Source organism: Coregonus clupeaformis, unplaced genomic scaffold, assembly GCF_020615455.1.
Source record: "Coregonus clupeaformis isolate EN_2021a unplaced genomic scaffold, ASM2061545v1 scaf0466, whole genome shotgun sequence".
In the NCBI taxonomy this organism is placed as follows: domain Eukaryota; kingdom Metazoa; phylum Chordata; class Actinopteri; order Salmoniformes; family Salmonidae; genus Coregonus; species Coregonus clupeaformis.
Window position 1 is genome coordinate 56,880 of NW_025533921.1, and position 24,138 is coordinate 81,017.

The 24,138-nt window shown below is 43.4% G+C and overlaps 1 protein-coding gene across 2 annotated transcripts in view; it reads right to left on the reverse strand.

Annotated features, from left to right (window-relative positions):
- Nucleotides 1-14,223, reverse strand: part of LOC121583616 (interleukin-11 receptor subunit alpha) — a 50,736-nt gene extending 36,513 nt beyond the window's left edge. The window contains exons 1-2 of one of the 2 annotated variants that reach the window (XM_045215524.1): nt 14,028-14,223; nt 6,346-6,416 (exon numbers count right to left, since the gene is read on the reverse strand). In XM_045215524.1, coding sequence (XP_045071459.1) covers nt 6,346-6,387 — 42 coding nt within the window. In that variant the 5' untranslated portion in view covers nt 6,388-6,416; nt 14,028-14,223. The remainder of the gene's footprint in view (nt 1-6,345; nt 6,417-14,027) is intronic. The other variant, XM_045215523.1, reaches the window with a different exon arrangement.
- Between the last annotated feature and the right edge of the window lie 9,915 nt (nt 14,224-24,138).

The following is a 24,138-nucleotide window of genomic DNA, read 5'->3' on the forward strand; positions in this document are numbered from 1 at the left end:
CTCTCTGGCTACTCCTCCCTCTGGCTACTCCTCCCTCTGGCTACTTCTCTCTCTCTGGCTACCCCTCTCTCTGGCTACCCCTCTCTCTGGCTACCCCTCTCTCTGGCTACCCCTCTCTCTGGCTACTCCTCCCTCTGGCTACTCCTCTCTCTGGCTACCCCTCTCTCTGGCTACTCCTCTCTCTGGCTACTCCTCTCTCTGGCTACTCCTCTCTCTGGCTACCCCTCTCTGGCTACCCCTCCCTCTGGCTACCCCTCTCTCTGGCTACCCCTCTCTCTGGCTACCCCTCTCTCTGGCTACTCCTCTCTCTGGCTACCCCTCTATCTGGCTACTTCTCTCTCTGGCTACTTCTCTCTCTGGCTAGTTCTCTCTCTGGCTACTCCTCTCTTGCTGTTGATCCCACTCTATATCAACCCATTTCAATTCAAGGGGCTTTATTGGCATATTAACATTGCCAAAGCAAATGAAATAGATAATAAACAAAAGTGAAATTAACAATAAAAAATGAACAGTAAACATTACACTCACCAAAGTTTTAAAATAATATAGACATTTCAAATGTTATATTTAAGCAATAAGGCCTGAGGGGCTGTGTTGTGGTATATGGCCAATATACCACAGCAAAGGGCTGTTGTTAAGCACGACACAACGTGGAGTACCTGGACACAGCCCTTAGCCGTGGTATATTGGCCATATATCACAAACCCCCGAGGTGCCTTATTGCTATTATAAACTGGTTACCAACTTAATTAGAGCAGTAAAAATAAGTGTTTTGTCATACCCGTGGTATACGGTCTGACATACCACGGCTGTCAGCCAATCAGCATTCAGGGCTCGAACCACCCAGTTTATAGTATTGGCTATGCAAAGTGTTGTAACAATTCTCTCTCTCTCTCCGTCCCTCCCCCAGCACAGTTCAATAAACCAATGGTATTCAACCGGGGGTCAGCGGCGAAAAGAGAAATGTTTTTATGAATATATATATAACAAGTAGAAAAGAGGAGACTATGAGCAAATTACACTCACTGTAGGCTCTGAGAAAGGCTCTGAGAAAGGCTCTGAGAGAAAGGCTCTGAGAGAAAGGCTCTGAGAGAAAGGCTCTGAGAGAAAAGCTCTGAGAGAAAGGCTCTGAGAGAAAGGCTCTGAGAGAAAGGCTCTGAGAGAAAGGCTCTGAGAGAAAGGCTCTGAGAGAAAGGCTCTGAGAGAAAGGCTCTGAGAGAAAGGCTCTGAGAAAGGCTCTGAGAGAAAGGCTCTGAGAAAAAGGCTCTGATAAAGGCTCTGAGAAAGGCTCTGAGAAAGGCTCTGAGAGAAAGGCTCTGAGAAAGGCTCTGAGAAAGGCTCTGAGAAAGGCTCTGAGAAAGGCTCTGAGAGAAAGGCTCTGAGAAAGGCTCTGAGAAAGCACCTGCCGATTATAATGTGGGGAGGTCAAAATAACTATCTACCAAAACTATTCATTTTAAAAAGTTGATTACTTCTCCTTGCCATTATCATTCACTTGAAGATAAGGCGTTTTGCCTGCGAGGGGGTCCCTGGGCAAGAAATGGTTACAATAAACACATGTTGCTTTTATAAGTCCCCTGTAGCTCAGTTGGTAGAGCATGGTGCTTGCAACGCCAGGGTTGTGGGTTCGTTTCCCACGGGGGGCCAGTATGAAAAATGTATGCACTCACTAACTGTAAGTCGCTCTGGATAAGAGCGTCTGCTAAATGACTAAAATGTAATAAGGCTTATTGGCACAATGACGCACGCATATATCAACTGAACCCCACTGCCTGCAGGCTCAGGGAAGGCACTGCATACTGAACCCCACTGCCTGCAGGCTCAGGGAAGGCACAGCATACTGAACCCCACTGCCTGCAGGCTCAGGGAAGGCACTGCATACTAAACCCCACTGCCTGCAGGCTCAGGGAAGGCACTGCATACTGAACCCCACTGCCTGCAGGCTCAGGGAAGGCACAGCATACTGAACCCCACTGCCTGCAGGCTCAGGGAAGGCACTGCATACTGAACCCCACTGCCTGCAGGCTCAGGGAAGGCACAGCATACTGAACCCCACTGCCTGCAGGCTCAGGGAAGGCACAGCATACTGAACCCCACTGCCTGCAGGCTCAGGGAAGGCACTGCATACTGAACCCCACTGCCTGCAGGCTCAGGGAAGGCACAGCATACTGAACCCCACTGCCTGCAGGCCCAGGGAAGGCACTGCATACTGATATATCAACTGAACCCACTGCCTGCAGGCTCAGGGAAGGCACAGCATACTGAACCACACTGCCTGCAGGCTCAGGGAAGGCACTGCATACTGAACCCCACTGCCTGCAGGCTCAGGGAAGGCACTGCATACTGAACCCCACTGCCTGCAGGCTCAGGGAAGGCACAGCATACTGAACACCACTGCCTGCAGGCTCAGGGAAGGCACAGCATACTGAACCCCACTGCCTGCAGGCTCAGGGAAGGCACTGCATACTGAACCCCCACTGCCTGCAGGCTCAGGGAAGGCACAGCATACTGAACCCCACTGCCTGCAGGCTCAGGGAAGGCACTGCATACTGAACCCCACTGCCTGCAGGCTCAGGGAAGGCACTGCATACTGAACCCCACTGCCTGCAGGCTCAGGGAAGGCACAGCATACTGAACCCCACTGCCTGCAGGCTCAGGGAAGGCACTGCATACTGAACCCCACTGCCTGCAGGCTCAGGGAAGGCACAGCATACTGAACCCCACTGCCTGCAGGCTCAGGGAAGGCACTGCATACTGAACCCCACTGCCTGCAGGCTCAGGGAAGGCACTGCATACTGAACCCCACTGCCTGCAGGCTCAGGGAAGGCACAGCATACTGATATATCAACTGAACCCACTGCCTGCAGGCTCAGGGAAGGCACAGCATACTGATATATAACAACTATTTCTGAAAAGTTCTCACATCTCTTTTCCTAGATCAGCACGCCTACTCTGAGACACTTTGTGGATACGGGCACTGGACTCTACATTACTCACTGTTCAGACAGAGACTGGCTAACTAGTACTCATATATACTCACTGTTCAGATAGAGACTGGCTAACTAGTACTCATATATACTCACTGTTCAGATAGAGACTGGCTAACTAGTACTAATAAAAACTCACTGTTCAGATAGAGACTGGCTAACTAGTACTAATATATAGTCACTGAGAGGAGTTCTGACTCAGGAGAGGAGAGCTGCCCAGAAACTACAGAAACTACAGCTCTGCTTATATTTGCTTCAAAATCAGTCAACGTCTTTCTGTTTTGGTCTTAGTGATTTTGTCAGAAGTGTTTTGGTATTAGTGATTTTGTCAGAAGTGTTTTGATCTTACGGTCGTTTTATCAGGAGTGTTTTGGTCTTACAGTGATTTTGTCAGAAGTGTTTTGGTCTTACAGTGGTTTTGTCAGAAGTGTTTTGGTCTTACGGTTGTTTTGTCAGTAACAGAAGTTTGTTCGAGCCCTTTCAGTGCCTGTATCCTCTGGCTGTATGACTCACAGAGGCTGACAAGCTGCCACACATTCACTGGTTTACCAGGGAACAGACAGACAGACAGACTTTAAATACAGGGCAGGACAGAGGTTGCAACAGAAATGCATTGGGTTCTGCTTCGTTTAAACCTTACACTGTACTTTACCACAGCTTTGATATTTAAAATATATTATTGGAAGTCCCAAAGATAAAGATCAACATATATCATTACCATCAAGGACAAAACTGTACAAATCAATGAAACACAATGGTATACCATAAACTGTGTGACTAGTAATCAATGCCATGCAATCAATCCCTGTATCTACAGTATACAACTAACCTCCGCTGTTCTTTACAGCCTCATAGCCAACAGACACACTGCTTTGGTGTTTTTAGAATAACACACATTATTGGACTTGGATGTTCTTAAGTTAAAGATAAAACAAACACTATTACCATCAAGGACAAAGAAGCACCAATCATACTACAGACCTACAGTTAAAAAGTCCCAATCTGTGCTTTACACCCACAGAGCAAACAGAACATGAAGGTCATCTGAAGTCTTAAACCAACACTGAGGGAAAGCAGGTCTCCTTTTACATGAACTCTGACCTTTACAGCAGATTACAATACATTAAGTAGCTCTTTCCTGCAGTCAAATAGTCCCCTGTAGCTCAGTTGGTAGAGCATGGCGCTTGCAACGCCAGGGTTGTGGGTTCGTTTCCCACGGGGGGCCAGTATGAAAAATGTATGCACTCACTAAGTCGCTCTGGATAAGACCGTCTGCTAAATGACTAAAATGTAAATGTCAAATGACCTAGGGTCCTCATGGGTGGAATGTTATAAATCATGTTTGCATTTCAGTCTTCTGTGATGTATATAAAGTGTAATATTGGGATGCAAACTCTAAATTGAATACATTTCAACTCTATATCTGACATGCTATAGGTGTCTTCTTTTTTTAAAGCCCATAACTACGTGTGTGAGGTGGATACTTTTGTTTCAAAGTAGATGTGTTTAAGACTACCAAGGAACACTGTGTGACCCTGATTTAGACCACCGCAGTAAAAGGTTTTAAGGACGCTTCCATGAACAAGTGTTGGAACACGTCCAACTACATTGACGATTTTAATTGGCTGATACGGAATTTGTTACAGGAAATAATCACTGCCACCTGATGAGGTTAGCGTAGGGATAAATGTGCAAGCTTATGTAATGGGAACATCTAGCTTTTGATCACGTGCAACTATGTTAACAATTTAAATTGGCTGATGCTTAAACTTAACCTTGAAATTAAACGTCTTCTAATGTTCGCAAGTATGGCCCCGATGTGTCCCAAATGGCACCCTATTTACTATAGAGTCCATAGGGCCCTGGTCAAAAGTAGTGCACAACATAGGAAATAGGGTGCAATTTAGGACGCACTGATTGATTGATGATGTTCCACCACGTCCACAGTGGAGCTGCTGATTGTTAGTAGCCTAGTAGTATAGCCTGGATATAGTCTGTACTCCTGATGGTTCTAGTCTGTACTCCTGATGGTTCTAGTCTGTACTCCTGATGGCTCTAGTCTGTACTCCTGATGGCTCTAGTCTGATGGTTCTAGTCTGTACTCCTGATGGCTCTAGTCTGATGGCTCTAGTCTGTACTCCTGATGGTTCTAGTCTGTACTCCGGATGGCTCTAGTCTGTACTCCTGATGGCTCTAGTCTGTACTCCTGATGGTTCTAGTCTGTACTCCTGATGGTTCTAGTCTGTACTCCTGATGGCTCTAGTCTGTACTCCTGATGGTTCTAGTCTGTACTCCTGATGGCTCTAGTCTGTACTCCTGATGGTTCTAGTCTGTACTCCTGATGGCTCTAGTCTGTACTCCTGATGGCTCTAGTCTGTACTCCTGATGGCTCTAGTCTGTACTCCTGATGGTTCTAGTCTGTACTCCTGATGGCTCTAGTCTGTACTCCTGATGGCTCTAGTCTGTACTCCTGATGGCTCTAGTCTGTACTCCTGATGGTTCTAGTCTGTACTCCTGATGGCTCTAGTCTGTACTCCTGATGGCTCTAGTCTGTACTCCTGATGGCTCTAGTCTGTACTCCTGATGGTTCTAGTCTGTACTCCTGATGGCTCTAGTCTGTACTCCTGATGGCTCTAGTCTGTACTCCTGATGGTTCTAGTCTGTACTCCTGATGGCTCTAGTCTGTACTCCTGATGGTTCTAGTCTGTACTCCTGATGGCTCTAGTCTGTACTCCTGATGGCTCTAGTCTGTACTCCTGATGGTTATAGTCTGTACTCCTGATGGTTCTAGTCTGTACTCCTGATGGTTCTAGTCTGTACTCCTGATGGTTCTAGTCTGTACTCCTGATGGTTCTAGTCTGTACTCCTGATGGTTCTAGTCTGTACTCCTGATGGTTCTAGTCTGTACTCCTGATGGCTCTAGTCTGTACTCCTGATGGCTCTAGTCTGTACTCCTGATGGTTCTAGTCTGTACTCCTGATGGTTCTAGTCTGTACTCCTGATGGTTCTAGTCTGTACTCCTGATGGCTCTAGTCTGTACTCCTGATGGTTCTAGTCTGTACTCCTGATGGTTCTAGTCTGTACTCCTGATGGTTCTAGTCTGTACTCCTGATGGCTCTATAGGGTCTGGTTCGGCGGATGATTGGATGGCTTTTAAACATCTTTGAAATCTGGGTGTGGCTATGACCTCGAAAACTGAAATCTACTTAAATCTACTTCGGATAATTTAAAAAATCCCTCCAAAGTTTTGCAAGTAGTGAAAGGTTTGAAGTGCAAAAAAGATACACAGCTTCTCAAACAATTGCAGGCAGTTTATTTGAAAAGGTTAAAGGTCTAAATGAGCCCCCTGTGAATTTACCAGACACCCCAGTGCACTCCTTCGCCAGGTTCTCCTTCCCATCCTTCTCTGTTTCAGAAGTGCGTAAAGCCCTAAAAGAAATTAATGGAAATGGTGGAATTACTGGTCATGTTCCAGATTGGTTTATAAATATCCTATCAAATCGTTCACGATGTGTAATGGCGGATGGTTGTAAATCTGAGTCCATAGAGTTGTGCTCAGCTGTTCCGCAAGGTTCTATTTTGGGCCCACTGTTGTTCATTTTGTGTATCAACAACATTGGGGATCATATTGAAACAGCGGACGTTCATTTTTATGCAGATGATCCTGTTCTTTATGCAGATACTGTTCTTTATTCAAGTGGTAGTAGGTTATCTTTAGCTTTTGAAAATGCCTAAAGAGCATTTAACACCATACAACAGAATCTGTATGATTTGAAGCTGCTTCTGAATTCGGGTAAAACAAAATGCATGTTTTTTTTTTTTTAAATGCCAGGCATGTTACTAATCATGTCATTGCTACATTTGATGGACATACTATAGAGCAAGTCAAAGTATACAAATATTTGGGAGTGTGGGTGGATGACAAGCTGAGCTTCACTGTTCACGTGGAGAACTTGATAAGGAAGCTCAAGCTGAGAATAGGTTTTTATTACCGGCATAAGGCTTGTTTTTCTCTGGAGGCCAGGAAGGAGCTGGTACGATGTAAATTACTGGTCAAAGGTTTTAGAACACCTACTCATTCAAGGGGTTTTCTTTATTTTTACTATTTTCTACATTGTAGAATAATAGTGGAGACATCAAAACTATGAAATAACACATATGGAATCATTTAGTAACCAAAACAGTGTTTTCATTTATCCATCAGCTTGATGTATTTTTTCGTGTTGCTGCTTGAGTGCGTTTGTGGTCATCGCACGGCACAGGTTTCAGGGTGCGGGTAGGTGCTGTTGGTGACTATGAACGCATCCTCTGTTTTTGCTGTTGTTGTTGAGACATGCTCAAGTGGGGCTAAATAGTCTGGTCATTACTGTTGCCAATGTTTGTAGCTTTGATTCAAATTGTATTTTGTGACTCGACTGACAACATTTTCCTGTTACAGGGAACAGTCAATGCACTTTCAATGCCATATACATATAATTTAGAATGAACGTCTTTCGGGCGATGCTATGCATAGCAGGTACATCTATCTTAAAGACTAGCGTATTAGCTCACCTGTCAGGGTATTAGCTCACCTGTCAGGGTATTAGCTCACCTGTCAGGGTATTAGCTCACCTGTCAGGGTATTAGCTCACCTGTCAGGGTATTAGCTCACCAGATGTTTACTATTTTATACTTCATAAAAAAAAACATTCTGAATGATCTAAAGCAGCAACGGTTGATGTAGCTCTTCTTCAGGAGACACACCTGACTGACTCTGATCATGATAAACTGAAGAGAGAGAGAGGTGGGTGGGTCAAGTGTACTATTCATCTTTCACCTCTCGGGCAACAGGGCCATTCTCATTAATAAGCATTGCCCCTTTCAGCTACAATCTCAGATTAAAGACAAAGGGGGTAGGTTTGTGATCATTCAAGGTTTCATTAACACTGAGCCCATTACTATTGTAATTGTGGTCCTCTGTAGCTCAATTGGTAGAGCATGGCGCTTGTAACGCCAGGGTAGTGGGTTCGATCCCCGGGACCACCCATACGTAAAAATGTATGCACACATGACTGTAAGTCGCTTTGGATAAAAGCGTCTGCTAAATGGCATACTATATTATAGTGAATGTGAATGGGCCTAACCATGATGATCATACATTTTACCAAGACATCTTTTTGAAGTTAACATTCCCCTCATCAGAGATAATAATGTCAGGGGATTTTAACATGGTACTGGACCCTTCCAGTGATACATCTTCCCCTAACAGTATCAACCTCACACAGGCAGCTACAGTGGGGAAAAAAAGTATTTAGTCAGCCACCAATTGTGCAAGTTCTCCCACTTAAAAAGATGACAGAGGCCTGTAATTTTCATCATAGGTACACGTCAACTATGACAGGCAAAATGAGGAAAAAAATCCTGAAAATCACATTGTATGATTTTTTATGAATTTATTTGAAAATTATGGTGGAAAATAAGTATTTGGTCAATAACAAAAGTTTCTCAATATTTTGTTATATACCCTTTGTTGGCAATGACACAGGTCAAACATTTTCTGTAAGTCTTCACAAGGTTTTCACACACTGTTGCTGGTATTTTGGCCCATTCCTCCATGCAGATCTCCTCTAGAGCAGTGATGTTTTGGGGCTGTCGCTGGGCAACACAGACTTTCAACTCCCTCCAAAGATTTTCTATGGGGTTGAGATCTGGAGACTGGCTAGGCCATTCCAGGACCTTGAAATGCTTCTTACGAAGCCACTCCTTCGTTGCCCGGGCAGTGTGTTTGGGATCATTGTCATGCTGAAAGACCCAGCCACGTTTCATCTTCAATGCCCTTGCTGATGGAAGGAGGTTTTCACTCAAAATCTCATGATACATGGCCCCATTCATTCTTTCCTTTACACGGATCAGTCGTCCTGGTCCCTTTGCAGAAAAACAGCCCCAAAGCATGATGTTTCCACCCCCATGCTTCACAGTAGGTATGGTGTTCTTTGGATGCAACTCAGCATTCTTTGTCCTCCAAACACGACGAGTTGAGTTTTTACCAAAAAGTTATATTTTGGTTTCATCTGACCATATGACATTCTCCCAATCCTCTTCTGGATCATCTAAATGCACTCTAGCAAACTTCAGACGGGCCTGGACATTTACTGGCTTAAGCAGGGGGACACGTCTGGCACTGCAGGATTTGAGTCCCTGGCGGCGTAGTGTGTTACTGATGGTAGGCTTTGTTACTTTAGTCACAGCTCTCTGCAGGTCATTCACTAGGTCCCCCCGTGTGGTTCTGGGATTTTTGCTCACCGTTCTTGTGATCATTTTGACCCCACGGGGTGAGATCTTGCGTGGAGCCCCAGATCGAGGGAGATTATCAGTGGTCTTGTATGTCTTCCATTTCCTAATAATTGCTCCCACAGTTGATTTCTTCAAACCAAGCTGCTTACCTATTGCAGATTCAGTCTTCCCAGCCTGGTGCAGGTCTACAATTTTGATTCTGGTGTCCTTTGACAGCTCTTTGGTCTTGGCCATAGTGGAGTTTGGAGTGTGACTGTTTGAGGTTGTGGACAGGTGTCTTTTATACTGATAACAAGTTCAAACAGGTGCCATTAATACAGGTAACGAGTGGAGGACAGAGGAGCCTCTTAAAGAAGAAGTTACAGGTCTGTGAGAGCCAGAAATCTTGCTTGTTTGTAGGTGACCAAATACTTATTTTCCACCATAATTTGCAAATAAATTCATAAAAAATCCTACCATCTTTTTTTTCTTATATTTTTTTCCTCAATTTGTCTGTCATTGTTGACTTGTACCTATGATGAAAATTACAGGCCTCTCTCATCTTTTTAAGTGGGAGAACTTGCACAATTGGTGGCTGACTAAATACTTTTTTTCCCCACTGTAAAATGTTCAAAGCAGAAATGAAAGATTTTGGACTTGTAGACGTGTGGAGATTTCACAACCAAAAGAATCGACGTATTGCTTTTTCCTACAGGGAAGGGAAGTTTAACCACTGGGTATTTACTAAGATGTATATCAGACAGTTCTGTCCTGCTTCATTACCAGTAAAACACAACCATCCTCAAGAAGGTGGAGGTTTGGCACATGCTTACTAAATAATCCCACATTTGTAATATTTCTGGACACTCTTATCGACATAATTTTAGACTCAAAGCGAATGGAAAAGAACACCCTGACGACCCACAAAGCAGAAAACGCTCTCAGGAGAACAAAACAAAACTACTATGAACATGGAGATAAATCAGGAAAGTTGCTTGGCAGATAAGGAGAGAGGAAGCTAGCAGAGCTGCCCAGTAACACAGTTGTTTAGGGTCCTGAGGAAATTCATCTAGTCTTTAGGGAGGAGGATGAAACATTGTACAAGTCTGACGGGGATCCCCATGCCACAATGCAGGAGTTTTGGAACAAACTCAATTTACCAGCTTTAACTGATGAGGATAGAGAGGGCTTGGAGAAAGAGATTACAGCCGAGGAAATTAGGGAATCCATTTTCAACACTGCTGGGGGGAAATCACCAGGGTTAGACGGATTCCCTATTGAATTTTATAGATCGTTTTTACACAAACGAATTGAGCCCCTTTGCAATACGTTTGAACAATTGGAACCATTTCCCCGTTTGACCGCTAGGTTTTATGGGTATTATGACATCTCCACTGTGGGGCTCTATACACGCCAGCTACCACAGGAAGTGAAATCACGCCAACACTTAACAAAAGGCTGAAGTCAGTTTCAGAATGTGTGGCAAGGAATACGCCAGTCCTAAATATAGCAAAAAAGATAAGCATTGTATTTGGGACAAATCATTCACTAAACCTCAACTAAATCTTATAATGTGGCAATTGACCAAGTTGAGGAGACTAAACTGCTTGGTGTGACCCTGGACTGTAAACTGTCATGGTCAAAACACATTGATGAAACGGTAACTAAGATGGGGAGAGTTCTGGCCTTGATAAAACACTGCTCTGCTTTCTTGAAATCACAATCAACTAAACAAGTCCTACAGGCCCCAGTTTTATGGTCTGGTGCTAGTTTTATCACCTGGACTACTGACCAATTATATAGTCTGGTGCTAGTTTTATCACCTGGACTACTGACCAGTTGATGCACACAGCTCAGACACCCATGCATACCCCACAAGACATGCCACCAGAGGTCTCTTCACAGTCCCCAAGTCCAGAACAGACTATGGGAGGTGCACAGTACTACATAGAGCCATGACTACATGGAACTCTCTTCCACATCAAGTAACTCATGCAAGCAGTAGAATCATATTTAAAAACAGATAAAACTACACATCACTGCACAACGCAGACTGTGAAGTCCTGATCAGACCTGATCACCGACAATGATGAGACAGCCTATAGGGAGGAGGTCAGTGACCTGGCAGTGTGGCGCTAGGACAACAACCTCTCCCTCAACGTGAGCAAGACAAAGGAGCTGATCGTGGACTACAGGAAAAGGAGGGCCGAACACGCCCCCATTCACATTGACGGGGCTGTAGTGGAGCAGGTTGAGAGCTTCAAGTTCCTTTGTGTCCACATCACCAACAAACTATCATGGTCCAAACACACCAAGACAGTCGTGAAGAGGGCACGACAAAGCCTATTCCCCCTCAGGAGACTGAAAAGATACGGCATGGGTCCTCAGATCCTCAAGAAGTTCTACAGCTGCACCATCGAGAGCATCCTGACTGGTTGCATCACCGCCTGGTATGGCAACTGCTCAGCATCCGACTGTACGGCACTACAGAGGGCAGTGCGTACGGCCCAGTACATCACTGGGGCCAAGCTTCCTGCCATCCAGGACCTCTATACCAGGCGGTGTCAGAGGAAGGCCCTCAAAATTGTCAAAGACTCCAGCCACCCTAGTCATAGACTGTTCTCTCTGCTACTGCACGGCAAGCGGTACCGGAGTGCCAAGTCTAGGTCCAAGAGGCTTCTACCCCCAAGCCATAAGACAGCTGAACAATTAATCAAATGGCCACACAGACTATTTACATTGACCCCCCCCTTTGTTTTTACACTGCTGCTACCCGCTGTCTATTATCTATGCATAGTCACTTTACCCCTACCTACATGTACAAATTACCTCGACTATCCTGTGCCCCCGCACATTGACTCTGTACCGGTACCCCCTGTATATAGCCTCCCTACTGTTATTACACATTGACTCTGTACCGGTACCCCCCTGTATACATCCTCCCTACTGTTATTTCCCATTGACTCTGTACCGGTACCCCTGTATATAGCCTCCCTACTGTTATTACACATTGACTCTGTACCGGTACCCCCTGTATATAGCCTCGTTATTGTTATGTAATTTTATTGTTACTTTTTTTATTTTTTTACTTTAGTTTATTTAGTAAATATTTTCTTAACTCTATTTCTTGAACTGCATTGTTGGTTAAGGGCTTGTCAGTAAGCATTTCACGGTAAGGTCTACACCTGTTGTATACGACAAAAACAATTTGATTTGAAGAGACACACATACAGACACACACACTCTCTAAAACACATACTCTACACACACACACTGACACACACATGCTCTACACACACACACACACACACACACACACACTCTACACACATACACACACACACACACTCTAACCCACGTACTCTACACACACACAGACACACACACTCTACACACACACACACACTCTACACACACTCTACACACACACACTCTAACCCACGTATTCTACACACACAGAGATACACATTGTAATGTTGTGGTATTGTGGTTTCTATACTGATATGTGTATTAAGAGAGTAATAATGTAATAATGTCTTGTATGATGTATTGTTTTATTGATTATGTTTTAACCCTGTTTGGAACCCAGGATTGTTAGACGTCAAACCCACCACTGGTGTGGCCAAAGAGCACTGGTCCCGGGGCCAAAGAGCACTGGTCCCGGGGCCAAAGAGCACTGGTCCCGGGGCTCTTGTTAAGGTCAACAGCATCATGAACTTTACTCAGTACCAGGATAGTTTAGCCAAAAACCTGGTTTCCTCTGCCAAGAGGCTGAAACTTGGCCGCAAGTGGATCTTCCAGCAAGACAATAACCCCAAGCACACATCACATTCCACAAAGAAATGGTAACTGGAAATAAAATCAACATTTTGCAATGGCTATCTCAGTCAAAAGACTTGAAACCCATTGAAAACCTGTGGTTTGAATTGAAGAGGACATTCCATAAGCGCAGACGAAGGATATCAAGGATCTAGAAGGATTTTGTATGGAGTAATGGTTTACGATTCCTCCAAATGTGTTCTCCAATTCATAAAATATTTTTTGAAAAAGGCAGTTATCCTCGAAAAGTGAGGTATTGAAAACAGGGGTGTAAATAATGTTTACCCCTACCCTGTTGAGATGACAAAATCTATTTCTCTGAGCAATTGCATTAGTATAAAATAATATAATTTCCAATTTTTTTGGAGCATACAATATAGCTCAATATTTGAATTATTTATTTTATACAGTCATTTTTGCTCATCTCTATCAATGGTGTCAATCATTTTGGACCCCACTGTATATCTAATGTTTAATTATTTACATGATGATTTATAAGGGATTCAATAGCATTTCGACTTTCTAAAAGTTTTATTCAGTGTTCTATAAACAATAACAACAACGATGGATTTGGAATAAAATGTTTTCATCTTTCTTTACAACTTTAGTTGGGTTTAAACTTTTAAAACACAACTTTGTTGGGAGTAATACTGAGGCTGGATATTTATTGGATACATTTTATCACGATTAAAACAACAGGAATAGCAGATCGCCTGGAGCTCGGAACATTCATTATTTCACAATCAATACATTAAAATCGACAAACTTATCCAAACAGATAAGTTTGAGAAATGAATTTCCTCCTGTGGAAATGAATGCAGCCCCGTGGAAATATCGAGATGTTTGGCGTTCTAGATCGGCTACACAGTCCGAAAAGTTTTCAATCACTACACTCAAACTCATCATCTGTATCTAAACTTCTAACTTTCGCACCATAATAGACATTCATTCGAATAGGATAAACCTTACCTTCAATATCTTCAAAAGTTAAACGGCCATTTTCGGGTAGTCCATGGCTTCGACTTTGTCGACTTTTACCTTCCCCAACCGTTGACAGTCTTCTCCCGGACAAGTGGAGCTGTGAAACCGTGCCATCCGTGCTCCAGAGCGGATCCCATTGGATGAACGGGGCGTCAGTAAGGAAGAGGCCGACACAGTGCTTCCTGTAAAGGGATTAGGGGGGCAGGACCCCGGTGTGTGTGGCATGAGAAAGTCCCCTGTTTTATAATCAGCTCAGCAGCCATGGGTAGTGGTAGGCCCCACAGTCTATCAGATGTAAAGAGGTAGGCCTCTAGAGTAGATTACACAATACATTACTATAGAATAGACTACAATACAATATAGTATCATTGAATAGAGTATAATAGGATAGCGTAGAACAGAGTATAATAGAATATAGTATAATTGAATAGAGTATAATAGAATATAGTATATTGGAATAGATTATAATAGAATAGCGTAGAATAGAATACAGTATTAAAATATATATATATATATATTACCTTTATTTAACTAGGCAAGTCAGTTAAGAACAAATTCTTATTTACAATGACGCCTACACCGGCCAAACCCGGACGACGCTGGGCCAATTGTGCGCCGCCCTATCGTACTCCCAATCACAGCCGGATTGTGATCCAGCCTGGAATCGAACCAGGGGGTCTGTAGTGACGCGTGATTGGGTGTCCCATAGGGCAGCGCACAATTGGCCCAGTGTCGTCCGGATAAGGGGAGGGTTTGGCCGGGGGGGCTTTACTTGGCTCATCGTGCTCTAGTGACTCCTTGTGGCGGGCCGGGCGCCTGCAGGCTGATCTCGGTTGTCAGGTGAAAGGGGTTTCCTCCGACACATTTGTGCGGCTGGCTTCCGGGTTAAGAAGCGCGGTTTGGCTGGTCATGTTTCAGAGGACGCATGACTCGACCTTTGCCTCCCGAGCTGATTGGGGAGTTGCAGCAATGAGACAAGATCAAAATTGTGGAGAAAAAGGGGGTAAAAAAAAGTATATATACAGTACCAGTCAAAAGTTTGGACACACCTACTCATTCCAGGGTTTTTCTATATTTTTACTATTTTCTACATTGTAGAATAATAGTGAAGACATCAAAACTATGAAATGAGACATATGTAACCCAAAAAGTTTTTAACAAATAAAAATATATTTGAGATTTGAGATTCTTCAAATAGCCACCCTTTGCCTTGATGACAGCTTTGCACACTCTTGGCATTCTCTCAACCAGCTTCACCTGGAATGCTTTTCCAACAGTCTTGAAGGAGTTCCCACATATGCTGAGCACTTGTTGGCTGCTTTTCCTTCACTCTGTGGTCCGACTCGTCCCAAACCATCTCAATTGGGTTGAGGTCTGGGAATTGTGGAGGCCAGGTCATCTGATGCAGTACTCCATCAATCTCCTGCGTTATGGTGGGAAATACACATGCGGAGATCATCCGTTAACCCACCCCGGCGTCTCACAAAACCACGGTGGTTGGATCCAAAAATCTCCAATTTGGACACCAGACCAAAGGACAAATTTCCACCGGTCTAATGTCCATTGCTCGTGTTTCTTGGTCCAAGCAAGTCTCTTCTTATTATTGGTGTCCTTTAGTAGTGGTTTCTTTGCAGCAATTCAACCATGAAGGCCTGATTCACACAGTCCCCTCTGAACAGCTGATGTTGAGATGTCTGTTACTTGAACTATGTGAAGCATTTATTTGGGCTGCAATCTGAGGTACAGTTAACTCTAATGAACCTATCCTCTGCAGCAGAGGTAACTCTGGGTCTTCCTTTCCTGTGGCGGTCCTCATGAGAGCCAGTTTCATCATAGCGCTTGATGGTTTTTGCGACTGCACTTGAAGAAACGTTCAAAGTTCTTGAAATGTTGTGTATTGTCTTTTACCAAATAGGGCTATCTTCTGTATATCCCCCCTCCCCCTCCCTTACCTTGTCACAACACAACTGATTGGCTCAAACGCATTAAGATATAAATAAATTCCACAAATTAACTTTTAAGAAGGCACACCTGTTAATTGAAATGCATTCATGGTGATCTCATGAAGCTGGTTGAGAAAATGCCAAGAGTGTGCAAAGCTGTCATCAAGGCAAAGGGTGGCTATTTGAAGAATCTCAAATATAAAATATATTTTGATTTGTTTAACATATCTTTGGTTACTACATGATTCCATATGTGTTATTTCATAGTTTTGATGTCTTCACTATTATTCTACAATGTAGAAAATAGTACAAATAAAGAAAAACCCCTTGAATGAGTATGTGATCTAAAAATGTTGACTTGTACTGTATATAGATATATATATATATAAGAATACAGTACAATATAATCGAGTATAATATAATAAAGTATAATATAATTGAGTATAATAGAGTATAATAGAATAGCATATAACAGAGTAGAATAGTATATACTATAATAGAATAGAGTATATTAGAGTAGAGTATAATATAGTGTAATATAGTATAATAGAGTAGAGTATAATAGTGTAATATAGTATAATAGAGTGTAATAGAGTATAATACAGTAGAGTATAATAGAGTGTAATAGAGTATAATAGAGTAGAGTATAATAGAGTATAATAGAGTATAATATAATATAGTATAATATAGTATAATAATATAGTATAGTATAATAGAATAGAGTATAACAGAGTATAGTATAATAGAGTATAATAGAGTATAGTATAATAGAGTATAGTATAATAGAGTAGAATAGAATATAGTATAATATAATATAGTATAGTATAATAGAATAGAGTATAATATAGTATAATAATATAGTATAGTATAATAGAATAGAGTATAACAGAGTATAGTATAATAGAGTATAATAGAGTATAGTATAATAGAGTATAGTATAATAGAGTAAAGTACACGTAGAAGCAAGGGTTGGAACCAAAATTATTTTCATATTTTCCGACCCCTATTTATTCCGACAAGAAAATACGGTTCTGAACCGGTTTGAACCAAAAATAAGTAACAGTTCATGTAGTTTCTTTTCGTACGTTTTTTAACCTGTGAAATTAACATTGTTTAGCTCATTAATTTACTCACCAATTAATGCCGACAGAGCAGGTTGCTGTGGAACGATGTGTTTGATTTGATTTGAACGGGTAAGATGTGTTTGATTTGATTTGAACGGGTAAGATGGTTGATTGGTCAACTCAGTGCAGAAGCAAGGTGAGACTGAAATTTCACGGGTGGGGAGAGAGCGAGAGAGCGGGGTGGACATGGAGGGGGCTTGGCTTGAAGCGCTGACCATCATGACATGATGTGAACTGAAATGTGTTTAGGCATTATAGCATTATAACTTCAACAAATGACAGAATAATATACAATATAATAATATACAAGACATTCGGAATATTTGTGGAACTAAAAATAACTTTATGAAACCCCCTAAGGTCGACGCTCCCGTGGAAACGAATTAGCATAATACAACCCCCCCCCCAAAAAAAAACGTCACTTTAAACTAGAGATATCTGTTTTTTGCATTGGATGTGTCTCAATCCACCGCATCCATCAATGTAACGCTTCCGCTTCCGCGGTGAAAGGTGACAGAGTGGTGTTTGTCAGACCGAAAATCGGTCTTCTCACAAAGTCGTTCGTAGCGTCCGAACAGCCTACAAACTATTATGACCCCTCTATGGAAAGACGAGACTCTCACCAACACCACGGTGTTCTCCGTTTGGCTCTACAGCCCCCACAAGCGTCTCGGTGCCAACTTCTGTCTGTAGTTCTGAACAGTTTGGGCTACACACTAATATGACCCACAGGCCTCACAAGACTCGACTGAAGGTTCCCGATACCAGTCAAAAACATTTATGGGGGTATATATGGAGACTGTTTAGCGTCAGAAATAATAGGTTAAATACATGTTTAAAAAATAACAAATATTTCCTGATTTTTCTTATGCATCTCAGATCTACACTACATGACCAAAAGTATGTGGACACCTGCTGTCCAACATCTCATTCCAAAATTATGGGCATTAATATGGAGTTGGTCCCCCCTTTGCTGCTATAACAGCCTCCACTCTTCTGGGAAGGCTTTCCACTAGATGTTGGAACATTGCTGCGGGGACTTTGCTTCCATTCAGCCACAAGAGCATGAATGAGGTCAGGCACTGATGTTGGGCGATTAGACCTGGCACGCAGTCAGTGTTCCAATTCATCCCAAAGGTGTTCGATGGGGTTGAGGTCAGGGCTCTGTGCAGGCCAGTCAAGTTCTTCCACACCGATCTCGACAAACCATTTCTGTACGGACCTCGCTTTGTGCAAGGGGGCATTGTCATGCTGAAACAGGAAAGGGCCTTCCTCAAACTGTTGCCACAAAGTTGGAAGCACAGAATCGTCTAGAATGTCATTGTATGCTGTAGCGTTAAGACTTCATGATAGGGGTCTTAAAATTCCAAATCAAATAGCAAAATGATCCTTGGTATGACCTTCTTAAAACAATTCCCCCGGCTTAGAAAGGGCTTAGACTCTTATGGGTTAACCGGTTCTCAAGACTTGAAAATAACGATTCTGTTCTGGAACACTAGAGAACACTTTCATTCCCAGTTCTGGTTACTCTGAACATGTTATTCATTTTCGGGTTTTCTGTTCTGTTCTGGTACCAATCCCAGCATAGAAGTAAAGGAGCCTGGAAGGAATAACTTTTTGCCACACAAGGTTCCTTGAGGAGCTCCTGTGTAAACATTCAAACCAGAACCTTTTTTTGATGGGAGGGGTTCAATGTTGAACTTTTTAAAATAATATATTGTAGAGGAGGCAGCCTATCAGAAGATTGGAGCCGTGGCATATTTGAGGTGTGGCTTTCAGATATTTTTGGCCACCCGTAAGAGTAAATGTCATACCTGTTCATCATGTTAAGTTGGTACACTGCACATTTTAATTTTCCTTGAATATTTATGCATATTACAATAAAATATTAATATTATTAACACTGCTGATTAGATAGAGTAATACAGTGTTAACTATTCAAACTTTGGGATTTGCTCTTGAAGAGCTCATACCTCTGTTAGCCTCATTGAAGAGCTCATACCTCTGTTAGCCTGAAGAGCTCATACCTCTGTTAGCCTCATTGAAGTGCTCACACCTCTGTTAGCCTGAAGAGCTCATACCTCTGTTAGCCTGAAGAGCTCACACCTCTGTTAGCCTGAAGAGCTCATACCTCTGTTAGCCTCATTGAAGAGCTCATACCTCTGTTAGCCTCATTGAAGAGCTCATACCTCTGTTAGCCTCATTGAAGCTACAAAACTGTCAGTGTTCAACCTTAACATGTGAGGACAGTACAACAGAACAGATGAACAGGAATGACATTTACTCTAACGGGTGGCCAAAAAATATCTATCTGAAATCTACGCCCCTACTTAACCCTTTGCTACACTAGGCAGTTTCCATTGACCCAGGTTTATTCAACAAAAGCAGTCGCCAAATTTATTTATTGCGACATATGTAATGGAACTGCCAGATATAAGATACATTTTGGTAACAATTTACTTGACACCCAGCGTCATAACACGTTATGACATGATCATAGCCATGTCATAATATGTCATAACAGCTGACATAACGTGCCATAACCTGTCATACGATGGTCATAAAACTCATGACACAGTATTTAGACCTGCTGTGACATGTATTGCATTATTCTATGGCTATTATGACAGCTACATACGAGTGTCAAAACCCACAGAACCTTCCATTACACCATAGACAACGTGTCAACAGTATGTTTATGTTATATAACATTATCTGAAATTGACCATATTCAATTATCATTGTAATTGCGCACACATTGATGTCAGACAAGCACCTACCCCAGTGATCTGTTGCTGAAGAGGAAGGCCACCCTAGTCATAGACTGTTCTCTCTGCTACCGCACGGCAAGCGGTACCGGAGTGCCAAGTCTAGGTCCAAAAGGCTTCGTAACAGCTTCTACCCACAAGCCATAAGACTCCTGAACATCTAATCCAGACTCCTGAACATCTAATCATGGCTACCCAGCCTATTTGCATTGCCCCCCACCCTCTTTTACGCTGCTGCTACTCTGTTTATTATCTATGCATAGTCACTTTAACTCTACCCACATGTACATATTACCTCAATTACCTCGACTAACCTGTACCCCTCACATTGACTCTGTACCGGTACCCCCCTGTATACAGCCTCCCTACTGTTATTTCACATTGACTCTGTACCGGTACCCCCCTGTATACATCCTCCCTACTGTTATTTCCCATTGACTCTGTACCGGTACCCCCTGTATATAGCCTCCCTACTGTTATTTCACATTGACTCTGTACCGGTACCCCCTGTATATAGCCTCCCTACTGTTATTTCACATTGACTCTGTACCGGTACCCCCTGTATATAGCCTCCCTACTGTTATTTCACATTGACTCTGTACCGGTACCCCCTGTAAATAGCCTCCCTACTGTTATTTTATTGCTGCTCTTTAATTATTTTTAACTTATCTATTTTCTACTTAACACTTATTGTTCTTAAAACTACATAGTTGGTTAAGGGCTTGTAAGTAAGCATTTCACTGTAAGGTCTATACCTGTTGTATTCGGCGCATGTGACAAATAACATTTGTTTTAATTTGATTTGATGACTGGGATGAGAAGCAGATTTCTGGTGCAGGCCAAGACACCCTCTTTTTGACTGATGACTGACATAAGGGGCATTGCTGCACAGCTATTTTCAGGTCTCTCCAGAGATGTTCGATCGGGTTCAAGTCCAGGCTCTGGCTGAGCCACTCAAGGACATTCAGAGACTTGTCCCGAAGCCACTCCTGCGTTGTCTTGGACGTGTGCTTAGGGTCGTTGTCCTGTTGGAAGGTGAACCTTCACCCCAGTCTGAGGTCCTGAGCTCTCTGGAGCAGGTTTTCATCAAGGATCTCTCTGTACTTTGCTCCGTTCATCTTTGCCTCGATCCTGACTAGTCTCCCAGTCCCTGCCGCTGAAAAACATCCCCATAGCATGATGCTGCCGCCACCATGCTTCACCGTAGGGATGGTGCCAGGTTTCCTCCAGACGTGACGCTTGGCATTCAATCAAAATAGGTCAACCTTGGTTTCATCAGAACAGAGAATCTTGTTTCTCATGGTCTGAGAGTCTATAGGTGCCTTTTGGCAAACTCCAAGTGGGCTGTCATGTACCTTTTACTGAGGAGTGGCTTCCGTCTGTCCACCCTACCATAAAGGCCTGATTGGTGGAGTGCTGCAGAGATGGTTGTCCTTCTGGAAGGTTCTCCCATCTCCACAGACGACCTCTGGAGCTCTGTCAGAGTGACCATGGGGTTCTTGGTCACCTCCCTGACCAGGTCCTTCTCCCCCGATTGCTCAGTTTGGCCGGGCGGCCAGCTCTAGGAAGAGTCTTGGTAGTTCCAAACTTCTTCCATATAAGAATGATGGAGGCCACTGTGTTCTTGGGGACCTTCAATGCTGCAGAAATGTTTTGGTACCCTTCCCCAGATCTGTGCCTCGACACAATCCTTTCTCTGAGCTCTACGGACAAATCCTTCGACCTTATGGCTTGGTTTTTGCTCTGATATGCACTGTCAACTGTGGGACCTTATATAGACAGGTGTGTGCCTTTCCAAATCATGTCAAATCAATTGAATTTACCACAGTTGGACTCCAATCAAGTTGTAGAAACATCTCAAGGATCATCAATGGAAACACGATGCACCTGTGCTGAATTTCGAGTCTCATAGCAAAGGGTCTGAATACTTATGTAAATAAGGTAGTTCGGTTTTTTATTTTTGAATACATTTGCAAAAATTTCAAAAAACCTGTTTTAGCTTTTTCAGTGTTTAGATTGCTGAGGAAATTGTTTTATTTAATCCATTTTAGAATAAGGCTGTAAAACTGAGAGAAGAGACTGCCTTCTGCCAGTCAATCTACTGTGAGAAAAGACTGCTGTCTGCTACTCAGTCTACCGGTCAGTCTTCTGTGAGAAGAGACTGGCGTTTCCCTGTCTGTCTACTGTGAGAAGAAACCTCTGTCTGCCAGTCAGTCTACTGTAGTGTTGAAGGATAATTTATTGCCACTGCTTCGTAGGTACAGTAATAGTGACTGAAATGAGTCAAACTGAAATATAGAAAGAAAATAATGACTTATTGTATGCTAGCTGATTACTAGGCTTCATTCTCAATAATAACACAGCATGGATCTGTATACATGTTCATAAACACAGAAATATGCAGCATTATGCATTAAATCGGATGGAAATAATTCCCCAAAACATGACGAGATCAAATGCACTGAACAGATATCCATGTGCCTACCAAGAAGATTCATAAACCTAATTAAAATGATAATCCGTACAAAATATCACCATGAATTGAATGCCAAATATGTTAGGATTAATTTTACTTACAGACAATGCTTCTACAAAATGATAGCAAGAAGGATGAAGTTTGATAACGTCTGCAGCTCCACAGTGTGACTTTCACCATTTTGGATACTGCCCTCAAAGGTCATCACTAAGCTAAGGATCCTGGGACTAAACACCTCCCTCTGCAACTGGATTCTGGACTTCCTGACGGGCCGCCCCCAGGTGGTAAGGGTAGGTAACAACACATCTGCCCCTCCACACGGGGGCCCCTCAGAGGTGCGTGCTCAGTCCCCTCCTGTACTCCCTGTTCACCCATGACTGCATGGCCAGGCACGACTCCAACACCATCATTAAGTTTGCACATGACACAACAGTGGTAGGCCTGATCACCGACAACAATGAGACAGCCTATAGGGAGGAGGTCAGAGACCTGGCCGTGTGGTGCCAGGATAACAACCTCTCCCTCAACGTGACCAAAAGAGGACTGAGCACGCCCCCATTCTCATCGACGGGGCTGTAGTGGAACAGGTTGAGAGCTTCAAGTTCCTTGGTGTCAACATCACCAACGAACTATCATGGTCCAAACACACCAAGACAGTCGTGAAGAGGGCACGACAAAGCCTATTCTCCCTCAGGAGACTGAAAAGATTTGGCATGGGTCCTCAGATCCTCAAAAAATTCTACAGCTGCACCATCGAGAGCATCCTGACTGGTTGCATCACCGACTGATATGGCAACTGCTCGGCCTCCGACCGCAAGGCACTACAGAGGGTAGTGCCTACGGCCCAGTACATAACTGGGGCCAAGCTTCCTGCCATCCAGGACCTCTATACCAGGCGGTGTCAGAGGAAGGCCCTCAAAATTGTCAAAGACTCCAGCCACCCTAGTCATAGACTGTTCTCTCTGCTACCGCACGGCAAGCGCTACCGGAGTGCCAAGTCTAGGTCCAAAAGACTTCTCAACAGCTTCTACCCCCAAGCCATAAGACTCCTGAACAGCTAATCATGGCTACCCTGACTTTTTGCACTGCTCAATGGCTGAGACTTCCGCTATAAATGTGGTCAAGACTTCATGAGTAAGCTTGGATGGACCCACCTTCAGCAACATGAAATTCAGGATGCGCCTCGTGACTCCGATCATTCTCTCCCAGCTGCCTCCCATGTAAGATGAGGTACTCTTGAACTTGCTTGTCACTCTGAACGGCCTCCATCTTTAGCTCTCTGCAAGCCCCGATTAAGTTTGTGCCACAGTATGACCTGATTTGTTTGGCTGGTCCTCTGATAGAAAATAACCGTCGCAGAGCATTTATGAAGCTCGAGGAGTCCATTGACTCAATGACTTCAATGTTTATGGCCCTGGTGCTCATACATGTGAACAGCACAGCACAGAACAGAACAGCACAGCGCTTACTAGGCTCTTCTGGTGCGACGTGCTGAACACATCCAACCCGATGAAGGAGGAGGGAGGGTCAATGCTAAGGCGATCCACGGGCAGGTCAGACATCTTCTGAGATTCCATCTTCCCACATAGTCTTTGGCAAATGACGCATTGGTAGAGTGTGCTGCTGATGCAGCGTTTCCCACCAATTACCCACAGACCAGCTTCTCTCAAAGCATCCTCAGTGAGGTGGCTCCCTTTATGGTGGTACTTCTCTCAAAGTACTGTCAGAGTAGAATGTGACAACGTGAAGTTGGATATCAATCTCATCGATTATTGCTTTTGCCATTTC